Source organism: Ictidomys tridecemlineatus, unplaced genomic scaffold, assembly GCF_052094955.1.
Source record: "Ictidomys tridecemlineatus isolate mIctTri1 unplaced genomic scaffold, mIctTri1.hap1 Scaffold_73, whole genome shotgun sequence".
NCBI lineage: Eukaryota > Metazoa > Chordata > Mammalia > Rodentia > Sciuridae > Ictidomys > Ictidomys tridecemlineatus.
The window spans coordinates 282,220-302,763 of record NW_027525269.1 but is presented as its reverse complement, the minus strand read 5'-3'; the positions used below and the strand labels follow the sequence as shown (position 1 = coordinate 302,763).

The 20,544-nt window shown below is 42.3% G+C and overlaps 1 protein-coding gene across 1 annotated transcript in view; it reads left to right on the top strand.

The window, feature by feature from the left end:
- LOC144374522 (SH3 domain-containing kinase-binding protein 1-like) overlaps nt 1-20,148 on the top strand; it is a 107,707-nt gene extending 87,559 nt beyond the window's left edge. The window contains exons 9-13 of the mRNA XM_078037305.1: nt 6,688-6,797; nt 10,980-11,108; nt 15,363-15,629; nt 18,773-18,838; nt 19,764-20,148. Coding sequence (XP_077893431.1) covers nt 6,688-6,797; nt 10,980-11,108; nt 15,363-15,629; nt 18,773-18,838; nt 19,764-19,805 — 614 coding nt within the window. The 3' untranslated portion in view covers nt 19,806-20,148. The remainder of the gene's footprint in view (nt 1-6,687; nt 6,798-10,979; nt 11,109-15,362; nt 15,630-18,772; nt 18,839-19,763) is intronic.
- The last annotated feature ends 396 nt before the right edge of the window (nt 20,149-20,544 follow it).

The window sequence follows — 20,544 nt, the reverse complement described above, 5'->3', positions numbered from 1 at the left end:
CACACAGCATGGGTTTTTGTGAGGATGAAATGGGCATGTGTATGTGTGAAGCAGGGAGTAGTGGGTGACTGGCATGTAGGTTTCAAAACTTGTTTACTCTTGGCAGCTTATGTCCTTCAGACTTCATATTTGGATCATAAATACCAATGCAACAGCTAATCTGCACTATCCCTAAACATTTTGGATGGTCTATTTTCCTGTAGACTCTAATCATTGCTAATTTTCCTGTTGGTGACTCAACTAGCATAGTTAGTCATTTAAGCCCTAGTAATGGGCCCATATTTGTGGTCTATACAGATTTCCACATTAGTCAAATGACTGATGTACATGGTGAGATTTCTTTCTGCTATCCAGAATGCCTTATGATGCTGCTTCATTGAAGAAAAAGACCCTGCAGCCCTGTGGGTTTAGGGTTTTCTCACTTTAAATCTTAAAAAAAAGGATTTTTTTTTAAGGAGGATTCCTAGATTTGCTCTTAGATCCATGTTCTCAAATCCCACAACTCCATTAGTGGGGTCTGAAAACAAAATTCTACCTGGATGATTTGAAAGGGTTTTCACATAATCTCTCATTCATAAAGAGAATAACCTTGTGAAACTGATGGCTCAGGTAATTCTTATTGTTTTATGGTGGAAAAAAATTGAAGCCCAGAATAGCTGTTTGCTAATTTATTCAATAATCATCTATTGAACACTTGCCACAAGCTAGGAATGATATTAGGCCTGGGAAAACAGAGATGAACATTACAGTTTATTTCCTGGCTGGTGGAGGAGTCGGATAAATCAATAAGGGCACTAAATGCTGAGATCAGACTGATGGGTAAGTTGGGAAGCACTCATTCCAGGCCTTAGGGTGCAGTTTGGCTTCTTGGAAGAGGTCTGAGTTGTGCCCAGCCTCTGTGGCTCAGAAGGAGTTAGTTAGACATACTCAGGCACTTCATACATCTTTCTCTGGTGGCAGTACATGGAGTAGTGAGGGGCTTAAAGTGAGAAATGTATTACAGTGGTTCCAGGCAAGAAATTTGGGCAGCTTTAACGATCTAAGACAGGGATATGGAGAACAAAGAATGGCTTCCAGAATTATTGGGAGGTAGTGATGTTGCCAGGGTTCAAATGTAATAAACTTCGTCCAAGGGCTCCTTTTCAAGTCCAGCGCTGTGAGCTATGATGAATCAACAGGGCCATTTAAGAGCTCCCAAACAGTTCCATTGGTGACAGCTGACTTGTCTCAGACTTTTGACTGTTCCTCCTCTGAGTTTTCAGTGGATATACTCTGGGTCACCTGTGGTCACTAGTACCATTCCTCCCATCCATGGAAAATGAGGCTACATTTTCTAATTGAAGGGCGTGACTGAAGTTCCTGGAAAATGGGCAATTATTTGTGCCATGAAGAGTCAAGGGCCTTTTCCAAGTTGATTCTATCATGTCCAACATCAATTATCCCCATATGTCTGTAGAGGGGTTTTCTTCCAACTGTCACAAGAGCCGAGAGCCTCTCATCCTTATGAAACTTTTAAAAAATGCCCCAGCACTTGCCAGTTTAATAGTTTTGGACTAGTTTATGGGCATTAAAACCATTTTCTATTAGGAGGAAAAATTCCCAGCTAGGCTGAGAAAGCTTATATCAAGTTTCAACTTGATTCATTTCAAAACCCGCCATGAAAATTGGGACATTTTCTTCGCACCACAATGAGTTAGTCATGGAAATTCTACCTTAATCACAGCTGCCATGGCCGCAGTCATGAGGAGCATGCTCTGGGCCACTGAAAAGTTATGTGACAGCATTGAAGAGTTTGTCCCCTTTACTGTCAGAAAGCAGAATTATGTTGCAGTTTGTGGTCTGTGGAAGTATAACATGAGGTTCCTTTTTCAGCAAGTGACCTCATATGTGGTGCATGATTTTTTGTCTTGTTTTATTTTGTTGTGGGGCTAGGGATCAAACCCAAAGCCTCATGCATGCCAGGCAAATTCTACCACTGAGTGACATCCACAGCCCACATCTTTGTCTTTATGGCAGTTCAGTTTGGTTCTTGTTTCAAAAAAAAGTGCTCTTTAAAGCTAAAAATGTAGAAAGTTAAACTTGGTAGAAATGTTCATTAAGAGGCTAAGAGAGGCTCCTCCTGAGGGAGTCTGACCCTCCTCTTACTCTCAATGACAGAAATGAGGCAGTCATCTCAGCCATCTGTCTTGGAGATGCTTGCTAAGTGTGGCCAGGTGCCAACATGCATGGGTCTATTTAGTGCAGACCTTAGCCAATAAAGTGAAATGGGCAGCCAAGCTTTCCCTGGAGATGTGGCACAGAATGCTGCCTTCTGCCCTGGCACTGCTGCCTCATGTCCCACTAGGAGCCACCTCTCTAAGCTATACTCCTAGACTAAGAGCTATCCCTGAGATGGTTTGTTCATTTATTCTTTCATTCCTTCGCTAACAGAATATCCGGGTGTTTTTCCCCTCAGGAATGAGCTAGACTTTGAGAATGCAAAGATAAGTTCCTGTACTCTTGGGGCTCACAGCTTAAGTGTGGGTGATAGACACCATGCCTCTGAGTCATTCTGGAAGCATAATTTATTATAGAATGCCACCTCAAACATTGTCAAACCCTAAGCTCCCAGGTGGACTTAATTATTTGAGTAGGATGAGAAGGGTGGGTGGAGAGTGAAGAGGCTGTCCTCCATAGAGTTGAAGCAAAAGTTTCCTGATGTGAACTTGGCCATCCCTATGTGCCAGTGGACATGCCAAGCCCAACCCAAGGTGGGCCTAAGACTGTCCCATCTGTTCGCCTCACTCTAATGTCCTTGTCTCATGCTATTCTGCTTGCTGGGTCTACTCCTCTCTCCAGCTGCCGTGTGCCTGACCTGTTGCCAATCACCTGAGCTTTTAGCCACCACTTTCATCCAGTGCTCCAGGAACTATGTCACCCCTCAAATCAGGCCAGCACTCCTCAGCCTGACATTGGAAGACCCATCATAATGATGAGATTACCCCCTACAATTTTTCCCAGCAGGCTCTTCACTCACTGGGAACACCCTAGAATGTTCCACCATTCACCTGGTGGCCTCCCCTCTCCATACCTCCACTTGGTCAAATCCTTCCTTATCCCTTCCTGCTCTAAACCTCCACCTCTGCTACAGCAGTGCTTTTCACACTTTGCTATGGTTCGTATCACCTGGGGAAATGTAAACCTATCCATTCCCAGGCTGTACACCAGACCAGTTGAATCAATCGAGGAATAGGATTCAAAGACAAGGAGTATGTGTGTGTGGGGGGGTGTTTAATTGTCCAGGTAAGTCTGCTGTGCAGTCAAGATGGAAAAACAGTTAATTAATCTTTAATTGTTCTTTAATCACTTTACCCTGCTCAGTATTTGCCTCCAAAGCTTGTTTTAGTTTCTTGGATAGGGTGATGATCTAGCTTGTCCAGCTCAGTCCCAAGAGCCCCCAGCCAAGGCCCTTGGCTATGACCTATTCATTGGAACTTTTATACAGCCTTTTCTTCTACCTCCTCTGCTGTCTGTCTGCTCAGCAACTGCTCCTCAGGCTTTCTCTTCAATCTTGTCCTCTCCCCTGCCCCAGGCTTCCTCTTTCCATTGTGCTACCTGCCATCCCCAACCACCTTCACCCCCACCAACAAACCACCCTGTCTTGGGCCTTACTCCCTTTTCCCCAGAGCGGTCAGGGATCTTCATAGATAACCTGCTAAACTCATTGTATGTAGAGTACATGAAAGGATATTTGTGCAGCATTTTTCTGTAATAGCAAAACATAAGAGGGGGAATGATTTGGACACTAATTATCCAACGATGCAGCATTGAGTAAATAAATGATGAGTGGCACTGCTATAGATTATTACAATGATCAAAATATTTGTGAAGATTTTTTAGAGACATAGCATATAAGGGTAAGTGAAATAAGCAGAATGCAATATTACATATGATATGAGCTATGCTCTCTATTTTATAAAGTCCTAGAGGAATAGGACTTTAAAAAAACAGTAGTTTTCCCAATGTGATACGATTATAGTTGACCTTCTTTTGTTGTTAACAAATTCACTTCTTTTTTTAAAAAATCAGGTATTGAGTATTTATTACTTTTGTGATCAGAGAAAAACTAATTTCAAACAGTGAGGGAGGGGAAGAGAGGAAGGATAGGAAAGGAGAAGGAACTGTGGAATGAAATTGACCAAATTATACTATGTACTTGTATTAATATATCACAATGAATTCTACTTTTATGTATATCTAAATGCACCAATACTGTGTCTAAACGAACCCCACTATTATGTATAATTATAATGCACTAAAAGTGAAAATAAAACAAACCAATAAATAAATAGAAGGAAGCTCAATAGAGTAGAGGAAAGGGGCGGGGGAGGGGGAGTGTAGAAGTCCTAGGAGTTGAAATGGAGCAAATTATATTCCATGTATGTATAACTGTGTCAAAATAAACCCCACTATTATGTATAACTATAATGCACTGATTAAAAAACTAACTAAATAGAAAGATTGAGGAATATTAATGTCAGTTAATGGCCTTTTGCATCAATCCACCTGTGTAATGGGAAATTTCCATTTCAGACAACAGGGAGTTGGTAGAGGTAAGGGTAGAATCTGAAGAAGAACCTGTTAAGAAAATAAGATTGTTTAAAGGGAAAGCCCCTGAAAAGGACTAGTCTAGTGAGCCAGCTCCTCCCCTGACCCAGATCTTCATGGCACCCCATGGAGCTGGCTGGAGAAGTGGGTCCCTTTATGACTGTCACCTAGGTGCTAAATACTAATGGGCTTCTGCTTGGCCTCCAGGTACCACTGATGATTTTCTTCAAACTGTCTTTGCAGGTGGTTAACCTTTGATTATTTTTATCTTGCCCTGATAAGAGTAATTATTTGAGTTATTATTCATTCACCAGGTGCTAGAATAATGTCACTTAATATAATTCCAGGTATATTTTAATGGCTTCTCCGGACCATTGCCTTATGCTTAGTTTTGCATAGTCCACTAAAGGAAATAGTTTGCAGATAACACCTGCCTATTCATTAATAGAGTAAAGCTGTCACACAGCCTAACTATTATAACCATGAGCAAAAAAGTTCTCCCCCAAATATGGGGGGGCACACATAATTTTATTTTTAACTTCTCTGCCCTGAGCCAGCGTATTTGCAGTTATGGCAGTTAGGATACTTTCAGCTGCAAATATAGACTATCTGATAAAAAAAAAATTACCAAAATAATAGGGGTTTGTTAAAATCACATGACAAGAAGTCTAGGCACTTGGTCATTCCATGGTTGGTGGTTGGTGGGCAGGTCACTGGGGTTGTCAGTTACCCAAGCTCTTTCCATTTTTCCACTCTTCCATCTTCAAGATCTCCCCTCATGGCCATGCCTCCTCTTGTGGTCCCAAGTTGGCTGCTATAACTCCAGGCATCCTCTCCTCACCCAACAGCTTCCCAAGTCAGAAGGCAGAGGGATATAACACAAAAGACCTTCTTCTCACTCATCCCTTTCTAAACAGAGAGGAAATCTCTTTCCTAGAAGCTCAGTAGACTTACCTTTATTTCCCAGTGACCCAAACTGGGCTACATAGCTGTCTCTAGACCAGTCATAGGACTGGGCACATTGTCCTAAGACAAAAGTGGGGCTGTGTTAGAAAGGAGAGTGGGGAATGGTTTGGGAAGGTCATGTATGCCATAGCATTTAAAACACAGTCTACTTGTGGCAAAGAAATGGTATTGTCCTAGTCAACAGCAATAATGGTGCTCAGGGTCAGTCCCTTTCTGTTAGCCATTCCTCTGAGCATCCCACACACATCTGTACTTGGTTTGTAGATCCCCAGAACTCTACAGAACTGCGTAACCCATTGGTATGATCATTCATTCAAGAGGTTGGCAAAGTCTAGTCAAAGGCCTCCCTCCAGACATGTGTTAGACACATGAATGATCTGTTTCTCTGAGCATCAGTCACTGGGATGTAAGCTCTCCAAAGGCAGGGCCCATTTCTGCCATGTTCACTGGTATAGCCTCAGGATCTTTTGCTCTGGGTGACAGAGTAGTTGCTCAATGACAAGGGAATAATGGATGAACAGACTGACAACTGCAGAAGATAATAATGACTCTGAAAACAGAAAGGGGTTGGGCTCTGTGAGTTATTTGGAGAAGTAGAAGTTTGGTTTTCTCTCTAAGGAGTTTACAGACCAACATCAGGGTGACAGCTGATAATCACACTACTGATTATCAAGCAGAGGAGGAGCCTGTCCCCTCTTGTCTTTTGGAATCAATGACCAGCATTCATTTGCCTGTGGCTATTGTACCTTGTGATAACTGCCTTTTGTGTTGAGACTGCAAGAATGTTTTTATCCACTAAAATGGACTTGGATTTGTGGAAAAAGAGAATTCCTCCTTTAATCTTCTTTTTATAGCTTTTTAAAGATTTATGGATGTAGTTATTGAAGGGAAAAAGAAAAATCGTGTTTCTTTCTCCTGCTTACTAGCTTGTGAAACTAAGAAGGAAATGATTGTTTCATTCAGTTTGAATCATATTTATTGAATGGCCAAAGGATGTAAATGGCCTTTGTAAAAGATGAAGGATAACCCAGATGGAAAGGATGATTATTAAGAAAAGAGGTACTTGTGACATAATGTAAAAGCCTTTCTCACTCCTGTTTTTCCCTGTAACAATTGATTTTATTTTTGTTTTAGACCTAGAAGGTTTTGACTCCGTGGTATCCTCTACTGAGAAACTCAGTCACCCAACCACAAGCAGACCAAAAGCTACAGGGAGGCGGCCCCCATCCCAGTCGCTCACATCTGTAAGTGTTTCCTCCTCAGGTCTCCTTGCTTCTCTACAGCTGAAAAGCAGGAAACATTAGAGATTCTTGCCAAGGACTCTTCTGCAAATGGCTGATTGGAGACACCCGAGGAAAGGGAGGCCATGGGATACACTTCCAACTAAATGTGATTTAAAAGTCTTCTTGAATCAAGCAATATTTCTATTTGTTCTTTGTGTTTCTGCCAGCAAAGTGGCACACCCTCTTCCCTCCCACCTTCCCTCTCTTTCCTTCTAGACTGATTCTTGCTTGAACCTGAAATGAAATTGGTAAGAAAAATGTCATGTTTTATGGTGGGAAAAGGAAAATGAGACTGATGTGGTTCATAAACAAGACAAAAGATTTACTAAATAAAGACCTGCGGCTATACAATGCTAGGCAATAGCCTTTGTCTCCCAAAGCTCTGTCATCTTCACCCTTCCATGGAATAGCATGTGGACCTTCAGAAAATTGTTTTTAGACTTATGAGGCAGCTGGTTATGTAGAAGACACCAATCAGAATACACAGAATTTTTTTTGTTTTAGTCATTTGGAATAACTTCTCATTGCAAACCTGTTACTTAGACCAGATTTTTAAGAACATGATTTATAAAGAGAGTAAACTTGTAATCCTTCCCCTAAAACAAAAAACTATTAACCTCTTACTATATATCCTTATTTTTTTAAATTTCTATTTTGTATATATAAAATTATTTCTTCAAAAATGGAGATTATGGGCTGGAGATGTAGCTCAAGCGGTAGCACACTCGCCTGGCATGCGTGCAGCCCGGGTTCGATCCTCAGCACCACATACCAACAAAAATGTTGTGTCCGCTGAGAACTAAAAATAAATATTAAAAAAAAATTCTAAAAAAAAATGGAGATTATATAGTATATATTGTTTTGGACCTTGCTTTCCCCACCTTAAATTGCACACCTTTCTCCCCAATCATTGCCCCTTCTTCCAGAACAGCACATTTAATGGCTGCCTACTCTTCTAATGTGTGAGTATATGACAGTTAAACCAGTGTACTATTACTGGATGTGTATGTTGTTTCCGGTTCTGTGGAATAATCTTGGTGCTGCTCCCAAATTATTCATTAGGCACAAATTTTGTGAAATTGGGTCAAAAGGAAATGCATAGTTTGCTTTTGCCATAGTTTGTAAATTTCCCCTCCACAAAGATTTAAAATACCTTCCGTAAGCAGTATGTGTGTGTGTGTGTGTGTGTGTGTGTGTGTTCGTTCAATCTGTCATCTGTCTATCTATCTGTCTGTCTGTCTAATCTATCTCTAATTATCACATTGCCTTGTTCTTGCAGCTCTAAGGTCTTATAACCTCCACCTAGATACACCAAGGAATTAACCTTTCGTAGGTTTCCCAGGATACTTTCTCTTCTCACCTCATCACTAATCCCTCATAAGCTGTCACCATTTAGAAGAAAAAGAATGCCACTTCCTTTGAGCCTCTTCTCTCATATCTACCGAGTCTGTAAGTGTGGTTTAAATCGTCCTATTTGTCCTCTTTGTATGAAACAAACCTAACTTTGCATTGACACCTTTTTGAGAGAAAGACTTGAAAAAGCGGCTTCCTTTTTCACTGTTCTATAGAGTTCTGTGGCAATGCCGCCTTCTCCTTTCTTCCTTTCCTTCTCTCTCTTCACACCCCACCTCAACATGCACGTACACACAGTCTATTTCATTGCTTCTTAGCATCTTTCCATTTCAATTTCTCAGTCTTCTCTCTTCCACCTTCTCTATAAATCCTTCATCATTTTTATTTTCTTTCCAATTTCTCTCCAACTTTTCAAGGTCTAGAGAGCCCTGTGGCTTCCAGAATTAAATAACAGATTTTAATTACCATCCTCACCTCAGTTCATGCATTCTCTGCCTGGGAGTTGTGTGTACTTTTGGGACAAAGTTAAGGCATCTCATCCCTCCCACTTTTGAACTATACAGTTGTTCATTCATGCAACAGATGTTTATAGACATCTATTCCATGTGGACCAGATACTGTGCCAGGTACCAAGGATCTAACTGGGAATGAGAACTACACAGCTACTACCTGCAGAAAGCTTATAGCACAGTGACTCAAAGCTTGACATTTTATAGGGAGTGATTCTGCTTATGGACTTATGACAACAGAATACATTTGTGCTTTAATGAATTATAGTGACCATGTTCTCTTCCCTTCATTCCCATCTGCCCCCATTTGGATGTATACATTGAATTCCCATTTACTCTTCTTACAGTTAGCCCTTGTGGGTTTTCCATAGCAAAATGGAATCTGTGGATAGGGACATATTGCTAAAATGCCACTAGGGGAATGATTGAGGAAATGTGCCTGTCATGATTCCCCAGCCTGCGGCCATTCATCCTAATTAAAGCTATTTACATTTATAGGATTCAAAGAGCAAGGTTTGATTGGCAGCTTGTGCAATACAGGTTATATAGGAAGAAACAGGCTTTTTGAATAAAAATCTCAAAATTAAAGGATCCAGGCATTGTGTGGTAGTTAAGCAGTTAAGCCTAGATTAATAAGAAAGCTTGGTTGGGGGTGTTATTTTAGGTAATTGGATTTTCAGATTAAATGAAGATTAACAAGTAAGATCTCTTAAAGCACAAACTTTGCTTAAAAATTCCCTAAAATATATTAAGTTTCTGCCTTAGTAAGTAAACAGAAGAAAACAAACAATATTTACAGGCATAATTTTTCTATAATGACTTTAAATGGTGATTCTGAAAAGGAATTTTTTTACCACAGGGATAGAAGGCAGAGGGATAAGGCTGAATATGAGCTCACCCCAAGATATCTCTGGAAGATTCTTTATTTTAAAAAATTCCTTGCTATGGGAATTTTTATTTTCATTTGCTTTGTTCTAAAATAGACTAATTCTAGCTCAAGAATCATTTCTAACTAAGTGAATTCTGGTGAATTGGCCCCCATTCATCTGCTTTTTGATCTTCACAGTGATCCTCACAATGAGGCAGAAAGGGCAGGGATGTCGTCTCATATTTTACCCAAAGATGCTCCATTCTGTAAACATACTTTAGTAAATACAGACTTCAAAATGGATAACAACTGGTGACAGTAATGAGGGCAAAGATTTAGCTGCAGCTACCAAAGAAGAAATGGGCTTGTTGTGCTAGCAGGCAGGGCTGTGCTCAAGGCCTGCAGAAACTCTGCTCACCGGATGTGTTAGTCAGTTTTTCATCACTGTGACAAACCCAATAAGAACAACTTAGAGGAGGGAAACTTCATTTTGGCTCATGGTTTTAGAGGTTTAGTCCATGGTGGACCGGCTTCATTGTTCTAGGCCCAAGGTGAAGAAGAGCATCATGGTGGAAAAGCAGCAGAAGAAAGTTCATCTCATGGTAGAAAGGAAGTAGAGGGACTATAGGGAGATGCACCCTTGCAGAGCATGCCCCAGTAACCTGCCTCCTCCAGTCACAGCCCATCTGCCTACAGTTAACCACCCAGTCAGTATCTTCAAACTAGGATAGACTGATTAGGTCATAGCTCTCATGATCTAATCTTCTTTTTAACCTCTGAATCTTCCTGTATTAACAAAGGAGCTTTTGGGAGACACCTTCAAACCATAACTCAGGACCACAGGCCTGGCGGTCCCTTGCCTTTAGAAATGGTCTCCTCTCAGATAAGTCTTTTAGGGCACTTCAGTGTAGTACATTTAGTGAACCTGATAAAGGGTTGAGGAAAAGGATAAGAAAAGATGGAGGAGAGAAGCATGAGAGGCAGCCTTCTGTTGACTGTGGGTTCTTCTCCACCAGGCTGAGAGCCTTGTGAGGGCAGGGATTGTGTATGCCATGTCACCATTAAGTCTACAGTATCTAGCTCTGTGCTGGACACACAGTAGCAAATGTTTGGAGAAAGGAGGGAGCAGGAAAAGATGGACAATGGCTGCTTGTGTGGATGAAGTGATTGATTGGCATTGGGGTAGAGATCCTGGCTTAGGAAATCTTGTTTCTTGGTCTCAGACCTGCCAATAATCAGCTCTTATTATCTCTTGTACACAGATATTAGCACTCTCTGCCTCACAGGGTTTTAGTGGGGAGACAGAGAAAATAGAAGTGTCAAGTGCTTTGAAAAGCATACAGCATCATATTAACAAAAGCTGTCAGTTAAGGTATGATTCTGACAAAAGCATTTTCTTTTGGCTTTATCCAGTCCTCCCTTTCAAGCCCCGATATCTTTGACTCCCCAAGTCCCGAAGAAGATAAAGAGGAACACATTTCGCTTGTGCACAGAGGAGTAGACGTGTCAAAGAAGACTTCAAAGACTGTTACCATATCCCAAGTGAGTGACCAGCCAGGGTGAGGTGTCCCTGCCCTTTCATGCATGCACTAACGATGGGTTATAAACCAAAGCAGGATAAACAGACAGTTGCAGGTTTTGTCATTCTTTAGTAACAGTGATTACTATAGTCATCAAAGTCTCTGAGGCATGTTGCACAAAGTGTCCCAACTGGGCAGAATCAGTGAGCTCAAATTCAGCGATTTATTTACTACATTTTCTCTTGTAGCAGAACCCCTTTTCAAATTGTCATACACACACAATCACAAATGCCCTTACAACCAAAACAACTTTAAAAGCCTTCATGTTTCTAGAGAGACTACAGTAAATATTAAATGTTGTGTTCTTCTTCTTACAGATCTTATCTTTTATGTTCAGAGCTGGCCAAAAATTATAATTAGAAGTTCATATAGGGTCTCTTTTTTTTTGTACCAGGGATTGAATTTAGGGGCACTTGACTACTGAACCACAACCCCAACCCTATTTTGTATTTTATTTAGAGACAAGGTCTCACTGAGTTGCTTAGTGCCTCACTTAGTTTCTAAGTCTGGTTTTGAACTCGTGATCCTTCTGTCTCGGCCTCTCAAGCCACTGGGATTACAGGCGTGCACCATTGTACCCAGCCATAATATGGCCTCTTAAAGCTGATTTGATTCATGTTCTAGAATACATTTATAATCTAAAATATTTTAATGCATTGCATGCCCAGGGATCCCAGGGATTAGTAAGGACAGTAAATTATTTGTGAGAAATAAAGAAGATGACATAGCTAGGCACAGTGGTATGTGCCTGTAGTATTAGGATCTTGGGAAGCTATGACAGGAAGATCACTTAAGCCTCAGAGTTGGAGGCCAGCATGGGCAACATAGCAAGACCTCGACTCAAAAAAAGAGGGATAGCTGAGGGTGTAACTCAGTGGTAGAGCATCTGCCTAGAATACACAAGGCTCAGGGTTCCATCCCCAGAATCACACACACAAAAAGACATTGTTAGCTACTCCATTCAACTTTTGAAGAGTAAGCACCCTATACAATCTCTGTTCTGCCTATGAATATAAACCAAGATTTAAAAATTCCTTTTTCTGTTACTTTAAAAAAAACAGTCATTTGGGATTATTTTCTCAGAACATTAGCAATCTCTTACTGTCTAAAAGTAGAGAACTAGTCTTTTGAAGCAGGAAATAGCCCAAGAAGTCAAAGATTATGTGAGATTTTTCTTCTCATGGATTTTTTTTTGGGGGGGTAGGGGGGAGTACAGGGATTGAACCTAGAGGCACTTAACCACTTTTCATAGATTTAAGAATTTACATGTATTTTTTTCCTTAAAATCTGTTACAGTAAGCAAAACATGATCCTATAAGACAGATCAATTTTAACTATCCACAAAACCAAAGCATTCTTTCTTTATAAAGAATTCTATGTACTGAAATTGGATTTAGAGCCCACCACCATCACCAACCCCCCCTTTTTTTTTTCTGGTTTTCTCTGACATCCCTGGGGTGTCTTTACAGTGACATCTAGTGGTGGATAATGGCTTTTTGTGTTTCTGATTTGCAATTCTATTCCATTAGCCTATTTCACTTCCCTGGAGTTGTCAGGTTGCATTTTTCAATGCTTCTAGAAATTCCACTTGAACTAATTTTATCAGGGAGTGTGGTGATCTATACTCTGTGAGAGCTTTAAAAACACTTGTTAGTTGAAATGGGCCATGAGAGCCAGTCATACAGGAAATGCCAAAAGAAGCATTGATTCAAGAATATCTGAAGTCAATGGGCATTGGTAGGTCGTGAGAAGTACGAAAGGATGCAAGATGGGAAATGGGAGAAGGCATGAGCCCAAGAATAGGTAGTTAACAAAAAAATAATAATAGGACAGCACAAATCTTCAGACTTGAATCCCAGTTCTGCCAGTGATTAGCTGTGAGACTTGGGGAATTACCCATCCAGCTCTCTAAACCTCAGTTTCCTGCTTGGTGAAATGCTTGTGCCAGTTAATCCCTGTTTAAATTGTAGAGCTAACGTCCGGCATGTGATCAGCACTCCATAAATGTCAGTTCCTCTTCCCTTGTACTATAACTCCTACTAACAACAAAGCACGGGCTGGCGGATCACTCTGCCTGGCAGCAGAGAGCACTTTTCCTCAATGGTAACTTGGCAGAGAAAAGGCGAGCAGAGAGGCTGGGAATGATGGCCCATCTGCTTTGGCTCACTCTTTCCAGTCTCTGCCTCTAGCACAGCCTGAATCCAGACTCTACATCCTCACTGCTATGCCAGCCAAGCCCCTTCTTGGCACATGCCCTGGGGTGGCCGGCTGGGTGCCTGCTGTTGGAGGGAGTCCCGTGGCTATGGTGCCAAGCTTCACCAGCAGCCTCAGCTTCTGCTCTATCACTTACCAACATCCTATCCCTTTACTTTGCTTCCTCCCCACCTGCCTACCAACTCACTTCCCTTTGCCAGTGTCTTCACCCTGGACCTTCCAGGTGCCTCTCTCCTCTCCTCACCTTCCCAAGACTGTACCAGGTCCTGTGCCCTCCTGGCTTTCTCAGGACACTTTTCCATCAGGCTTCCCCCACCTCTCTCCTCCATGTTCAGCCTGACCCTCCATTGACTCTTCCCCCCAGATATCATGCAGCTCATAGTCTTAGCCATATCTGAAAACAAGCAAAACCTTTCCTTTAACATGTCTCCTCCTGAGGCTTCTGAACAAGTTTATGCCCTCCTCCCTCCACCCTATCTTCCTTTTTCAAACACATTTCTGGGAAGAATCCTCAATTTGCTGGCCAGAACTTCTCGCCTCCCGTTCAGAAGCTAATCTCCTTCATTGTGCTACTGTCTCCCTTGCACTACCAAATGGGCTCTCCTGTTTTCCTCTCAGCACTCTTTATGCACTGTTCAATCATTTTTTCCCCTTCCAGAAACTTCTCCGGGGGATTTCCATCATCCAGGTCCCTCTACTGATCTTGCTTCATCCCCTCTCTTGCTACTCTTCACAGTTGTCAAGGGTTCTCTCTCCCTTCTCTCCTTGCCTGTTCACCTTGGGCATTCCCTAGGTTTCACCATTGGGCCTCTTCTCTTCTAACTCTGTTTTATCTGTCCCCATGGCTTCTACTCCCTTTACCCCAACTCAGTCTTTTAGTTGCTGGCTGTGTCTACCAGACCCATCCCCTTGTGTCCATCCCTCACTCAGGCTCCTAAAATTCGATGTGTCTAAAAGAGAAATAATTATCTGGGCTTTCTACGGGCTCTTCCTTCTATGAAAGATACAACCTTGATACCTGGTTCTTCCCTCCCCACGTGTGGCCCTTGATCCATACTTCCTCTTTTACCCTCTGGGCTGTATCTCATCTCCCTGGTCAAGGGGCATATCCTCTGTGAGGACTGGGACTCCATCAGCCTCTCCTACTACCCACCCCAACACCAGGTGCTTTGTTAGATGTGCTTGACTTTACCACATCTGTCTATTCTTTTTGGCTACTATCCAGGTCAGAACTTTACTATTCCTGGTTTCCATTGTGTGAGTCTCCCAGCAGTTTTCTCCAGCTCCTGCCATCCCTCGGGCCCTTCTGTGTCCACAGCAATCTTTAGCAGGCTCCAGTCATTTTCTCCCTTTCAGCCAGCACCTTCTCCCTCTCCAGATTTGTTCTCTCTCCCTAGCTCTCTCCTGCACCCTGTGACCTACTAAGCATGAATGCATTTTGCTTTCTTGTGTGTAGACAAGAAAGGCTTTTTCTAGGACCTTCTCTCCTCCTACATCTTCGTTCTCCAACCATCTCTTCTTTCTTCTGCCCCCTCCAATATGGGGCTGTCAGCTGCTCCTTCCTGCTGCTTTCCTTCTGGGATGGTTGCCCCTTAAATGAATTTCTGGACCTCTCTGTGCTTCCTCTTTCTTGTGCAGTCTTCCCCCTCATCTGCAGTGTACTGATTTGTTTGTCTGTCTGCACTCCACTGGTTTCTCAGGCGAATGTCTTCCTCACTTTCAAAGTTTGTGGAACCTGGAAAGCAATTGGGTATCTCTATATTGTATATGAAACCAGTAAGAAATTATCTATCCATAAAGAAGACCATATTCCCCCACTCAGGTTGGGGACAGGCCTGCACCAAATCAGCCCTTAGTGGCTTCTGGATGAAGGAATAAACAAGTGAAGTATGCAGAAGGAAGTGGGAACAGGGATGTTGAAGGAAGGTCTCACTCACCAGAACAAGGAGATGCAGTTCACAAATCCCTTTCTTTGAAGCCTCTTCACCTTCCCTCATCACAGGTGTCTGACAACAAGGCATCCCTGCCGCCCAAGCCAGGGACCATGGCAGCAGGCGGCGGCGGACCAGCCTCTCTGTCCTCGGTGGCATCCTCCCCACTGTCATCCTCTTTGGGAACAGCTGGACACAGAGCCAACTCCCCATCTCTGTTCAGCACAGAAGGAAAACCAAAGATGGAGCCTGTAGCCAGCAGCCAGGCGGCTGTGGAGGAGCTAAGGACACAGGTCCGCGAGCTAAGGAGCATCATTGAGACCATGAAGGACCAGCAGAAGTGAGTGCCCAGAGACCCTTTGCACATGGCTTCTAGATGGCCCTCCACTAGGCCAGGACCTGGGTCTGAAAGTCTGGGTCCTATCCTGCCCCAAAGAGTGAGCCAAATCTCCCCCTGATGATGGCAGCAGTGGTTGGAGTGTGTGTGAACCCCAAGAGGCTTAATTTATACTTAAGTTATGCTGTGTGTTTTTATGTTCAGTCTACTGTGTGTAGGCAGGGCATAGGCTGGCCATGGGGTATACAGAATGAGTTTGTGGCAAGGACTGATTCCCTTAGCAGGTTCCTAAAAAGAAAATTCTTGAAATCCCCTATAAAATACAGTATTTCTGTGTTAGTCAGCTTTCTATCACTGTGACAAAATACCTGAGAAAATCAGCCTTAACACAGGAAAGGCTTGGGGCTGAAGTGTGGCTCAGTGGTAGAGCACTTGCCTAGCATGTGTAAGGCACTAGGTTCGATTCTTAGCCTGCATATAAATAAATGAGTAAAAATAAAGGTCCATCAATATCTAACAAAAATATTTTAAAAAGTAAAATTAAAAGAAAGAGGAAAGAATTATTTTAGCTCATAGTTTCAAAGGTTTCAGTTCATGGTTGTTTGGTCCCATTGCCTTCAGGCCTGTGGCAAGGAAGTACATGATGACATTATGTGATGGAAGAAACTGCTCACCTCATGGCATCCAGGAAGCAAAAGAAAAGAGTTGGCCAGGGTCCTAGTATCTCCTTCAAGGGCATACCCCCAATGACCTAACTTCCTTCCATTAGACCCCACCTCCAAAAGATTCCACCCCCTCCCAGTAGTACCACAGGCTGGTAACCAAGCCTTTAACTCATGGGCCTTTGGGAAACATTCAAGATGCAAACTATAGCAGTACATATACCACTTATTAAATAAGCCCAACAGCTAGATTTTCCTCTAGCATCAGAAAAATTGCAACTTCTTCACTTAGCTGCCAGATGAAGTAGTTTGCCTGTATGAGGAACCATGACATATGAGGATATAGGGAATATTAAACCTGAGACTTCTCACTTAGCAAGATGTTTTTACTATGAGATGGAGGGGACTTTCTCCGTGTGTGCCTACACAGACTCTCTTGCCACATCTCTCATCCTCAGGGAGAACTTGGATGGGGAGAGAGACCTGTGAGCAAAAAAAAGTGTCATATATCAGTATCACCCAGGATGCTGTTTGCAATGACAAAGCTGGTAAAAGGATTAGATATAGGGGCACTTATCTGAGGCAACTGAGGCTCAGAAGAGATCAGTTTGCTCTTTCTTGAGGGAACTGGGGCAGGCATCTCAAGGAAGCATTTCCAAGTAGGATTTTAAAAAATGATCCAGGATTGCCAAGAGCATAGCACTCTAGCAGAGGGAACAGCAGACTCGTGAGTATGCATTGCAGCCTAGTGGGTCAGCCCAATGTGTCCCCTGGTGCCTGGCTACCTTGTGATCAGGAAATGCATGGGCAAATGTGGCCAGACACCTGAAATCACACCCTTTGGAGGGAGTCTGGGGCTGGCAAAAGCCCTCACTTTGAGCAATGTGACTTTAAGTAGGTTCTGTTCCACTTAGGTTGGGTAATGTCAGTTGAAATTGGGGCCTTTTGGACTAACTTCCTGCCCAGTGGAGACTCATCCAATAAATATCAAGAACTGGCAGGTTGGTACTTAAGAGAGTCTCCTAAGACCAGCCAGGCTGTCCCTAACTCCGTAAAGTCCCCAGTTCCTATCTGGCTCTGGAGGTTACAGGTTTGGGTACCCAAAGCCCCATTCATGTCCAGACAATGTGTGTCCCTTGCCTAGCAATGACCCCATGGCCCCAAGACATCCCAGAGCATTGGTTGTCAGACTTTCCTGTATCCGAGGTTTTGGCCCATTGTACCCTATGAGAGATGCCTGGGAGCTACTATGTACATGGCTGAAATGCTTTGCAGTCTGTGAATAGCCACCTCTCTCCATCCCCAAATGTGCTCTGTGTTCAGAGGCAAGCTCACCTTCCATACTCTTCCCTGGCTTTTCTTCATCAACTCCCCATCTTCCTTTTTCCTTCTAGACCCACTTTTATTAATTTAAGGCTGAGCCATTTTCTTTGGACCAATTTCTCCAGCTAACTTCCCCTACCCAGACTTAGCTTTGCCTGACATGGTCTTCCTAAGATTGGGCCATTCATTTAGGATCTCACCTTCTACTTCTTTCCTAAGCCCTAGGTGGTTCCCACTGAGATATGGATACATAATGTGTACTTGAATAAGTACAGCAGTGAGTCACAACTGGTTAATGTCAGATAATGTGTTACAGCCGTGCTGGGGTACTGTTCCAAGTACAGTGACCATTGTGATATTTACCTGAAATGAGCAGATGCAGTATCACTGTTACTGTGCTGTTTTCAACCCAGCTCATGGAAATGTACATATAAAATTAAGTGTTTGATATCTTAAAAAGGACATAGCTCTCAGACCAGTGTTTGGATGGTTGCAGTATCCCATGTATAGAGCCATGACTTTGCAAGATGATTGGTTTTGTTCTACTTCATTGTTTAAGGTTGGAAAAGGTATAGGCCATGTATCCTACTCAGGTCTGCTTTCTTTCCAACATGCTTGCCACATTGTTTATTCAGTTATTTCACCTCCAAGTTTTTGAATCTTACTATTTGTAGGATTTTGTAAAACTCGGTGAAAACATACTAGTTACTTTTTATTCATTTAAAACTCTGTAGAAAATGAAGGAAGTAGAGATGGAGTGGTATTTTGTAATTATATTTGAAGACCAGTATTCTGTTACAAAGGAATAATTAGAGGGAAGAGGACAGAATATGAGCCTGGATACCTGGAGTCTGTTTTTTGGGCAAGTCAGGCTAGGCACTCTGGGCCTCAGTTTCCTCATCTTCTCCTTTTGGGAGAAGGTTGGACTAAGGAATCTCAAAGATCATTTCTAGACCTACCGTTGGAAGGCTGTATATTTTGGTGGCCCCAAAATAATGTCAAGCCTTTCTGTCTGAAACAAATCTTAAGCAATAATAATGCAAAGAAAATCTGTTTGGTCCACATTTTCTTTGTAAAAGGAACAAATGGATTTAATGATAATAAGATGTTTCTTGTCTCTTATTGGGCTTTTGTTTAATTCCATTGCCGTCTGCTTTTCAAACGAGAGATTAAGCAGTTACTGTCAGAGTTGGATGAAGAGAAGAAAATACGGCTTCGGTTGCAGGTGGGTCCATCAGGGCCTTATTTTTAAAATAAATGATTGTTACTTTTCTGCAGATTTAGAGGCACTTTTTGTGACAATCTTCTTAGAATTGTATAGTCTTACTACCCAACCTTCCCTGGATTCCATAGGTCTTGGGGAAGGGAAACATCAGTAAACATACCCCCAGTGAGGCTTCTCATGTGGAATTTATCTTAAATGTCTCCTCTCTGAAAAACTCCCTCTGGTTTCCAGAAGACTTCATCATAGTACCTACCAGAGGACATGGAGCTGGGGAGGCCCCGTTGCCATCTGGCTTCCATCATACGGTCACTGGGACTTCAGAGACAGTAGCTGTCCATACTTGGCACTTCCTCTTCATCTCTTTACTTCTCTCTGGTGGTCACATCAGTCCTGCCAGGGTATCTGAGCTCTGTCCCGCTCTATCCTCTGATTCAACTATGCCATGACCAAATGGTGGAGAGTATGTGGGCATGCCAGTTGACCAAAGGTCAATGCTCAACTTTCATCTAGTTGTTGCCCTTAGTGATGAAGACACATGCTATTCAAAGAAAGGATAGGTAAACTCACCATGACTTTGGAGGTGCTTACACATACCCCCTTGGGCCAATCACAGCTGTCTTCTGACACCGTAAGATGGTCCAGTGTGTCAGGAAACTGGAATCCTTGCTGCTTTTGACAAACTTTGGATCCAAGTAGCCTAAGAATTAAAACATCTACTTTGTTCCTAGTGCATTGTGCCTGTGTACCTGTTATTAAGGCTTATGTCATTTCTAGCACTGTCATTGATTCTTCATTCAGATATCATTTCACCTTTGAAATTTTCAGGTTGATTATTTTCTTTCCACTGAGCAGGTTGATTGTCTTCAACTTTTATGAAAGCAGCCAATTCATTATAATTTTGTTTGATTCTTTTTTCCTTTTATAGATGGAAGTGAATGACATAAAGAAAGCTCTTCAATCAAAATGAATACTTGATAACTGAGATGTCTCATTATTCATCCTGAGTCCAAGACTCAAATTTTCTGCCCCAGCCAAAATAATCTTGTGCCAAAAGATTAAAGGTTTGCCTCAACATGTCCCTGTTTGAAAGATTAGCACAAAAGTCTTGATAGCACAACACAAATTCCATCCAAGAGGAGAATCTTCCCCATGGTGTAGTCCTGGGTCTGGCACTGGTTGTGACTTAGAGCAAATTGTGCTACAGGCTTTTCTACCTTGAGATCTCATGCGAAACGAAAACTCAGGCAGTTTAGTCCATAGTGGTACTATTTTGATGATATTTTCCATTAATAAAATGTAACTTCAGATTATTCGTTTACAAGCTTTATAATTTTATGAGTTTTTAATCATGTTTTGTCACTGATGCCCCTAGTGTTTGTACTACACCTAGTCAGAAGCGAGTGTCTTATTCTTTGGCTTCAGGTGAAAGCTGCCTCGCTTTGTGTTCCCCTTTAGGATTCTATTACATATGCAATTTTAGATCCAACCCATCCCTTCCCCTGCCAGCAGACCCCGCCACCCTAAGAGAAATTTTAGCTTATATATGATGGTATATTTACAAAAAAAAAAGAGAGAGAGAAGAGAGAGAGAGAGAGAGAGAGAGAGAGAGAGAGAGAGAGAATCTGGTATTTGCAATGATCTGTGCCTTCTTTTTACCACCCTCTTGATTGGAGCTTTTGTGATGCAGCTACCATGATTCAAAAAAA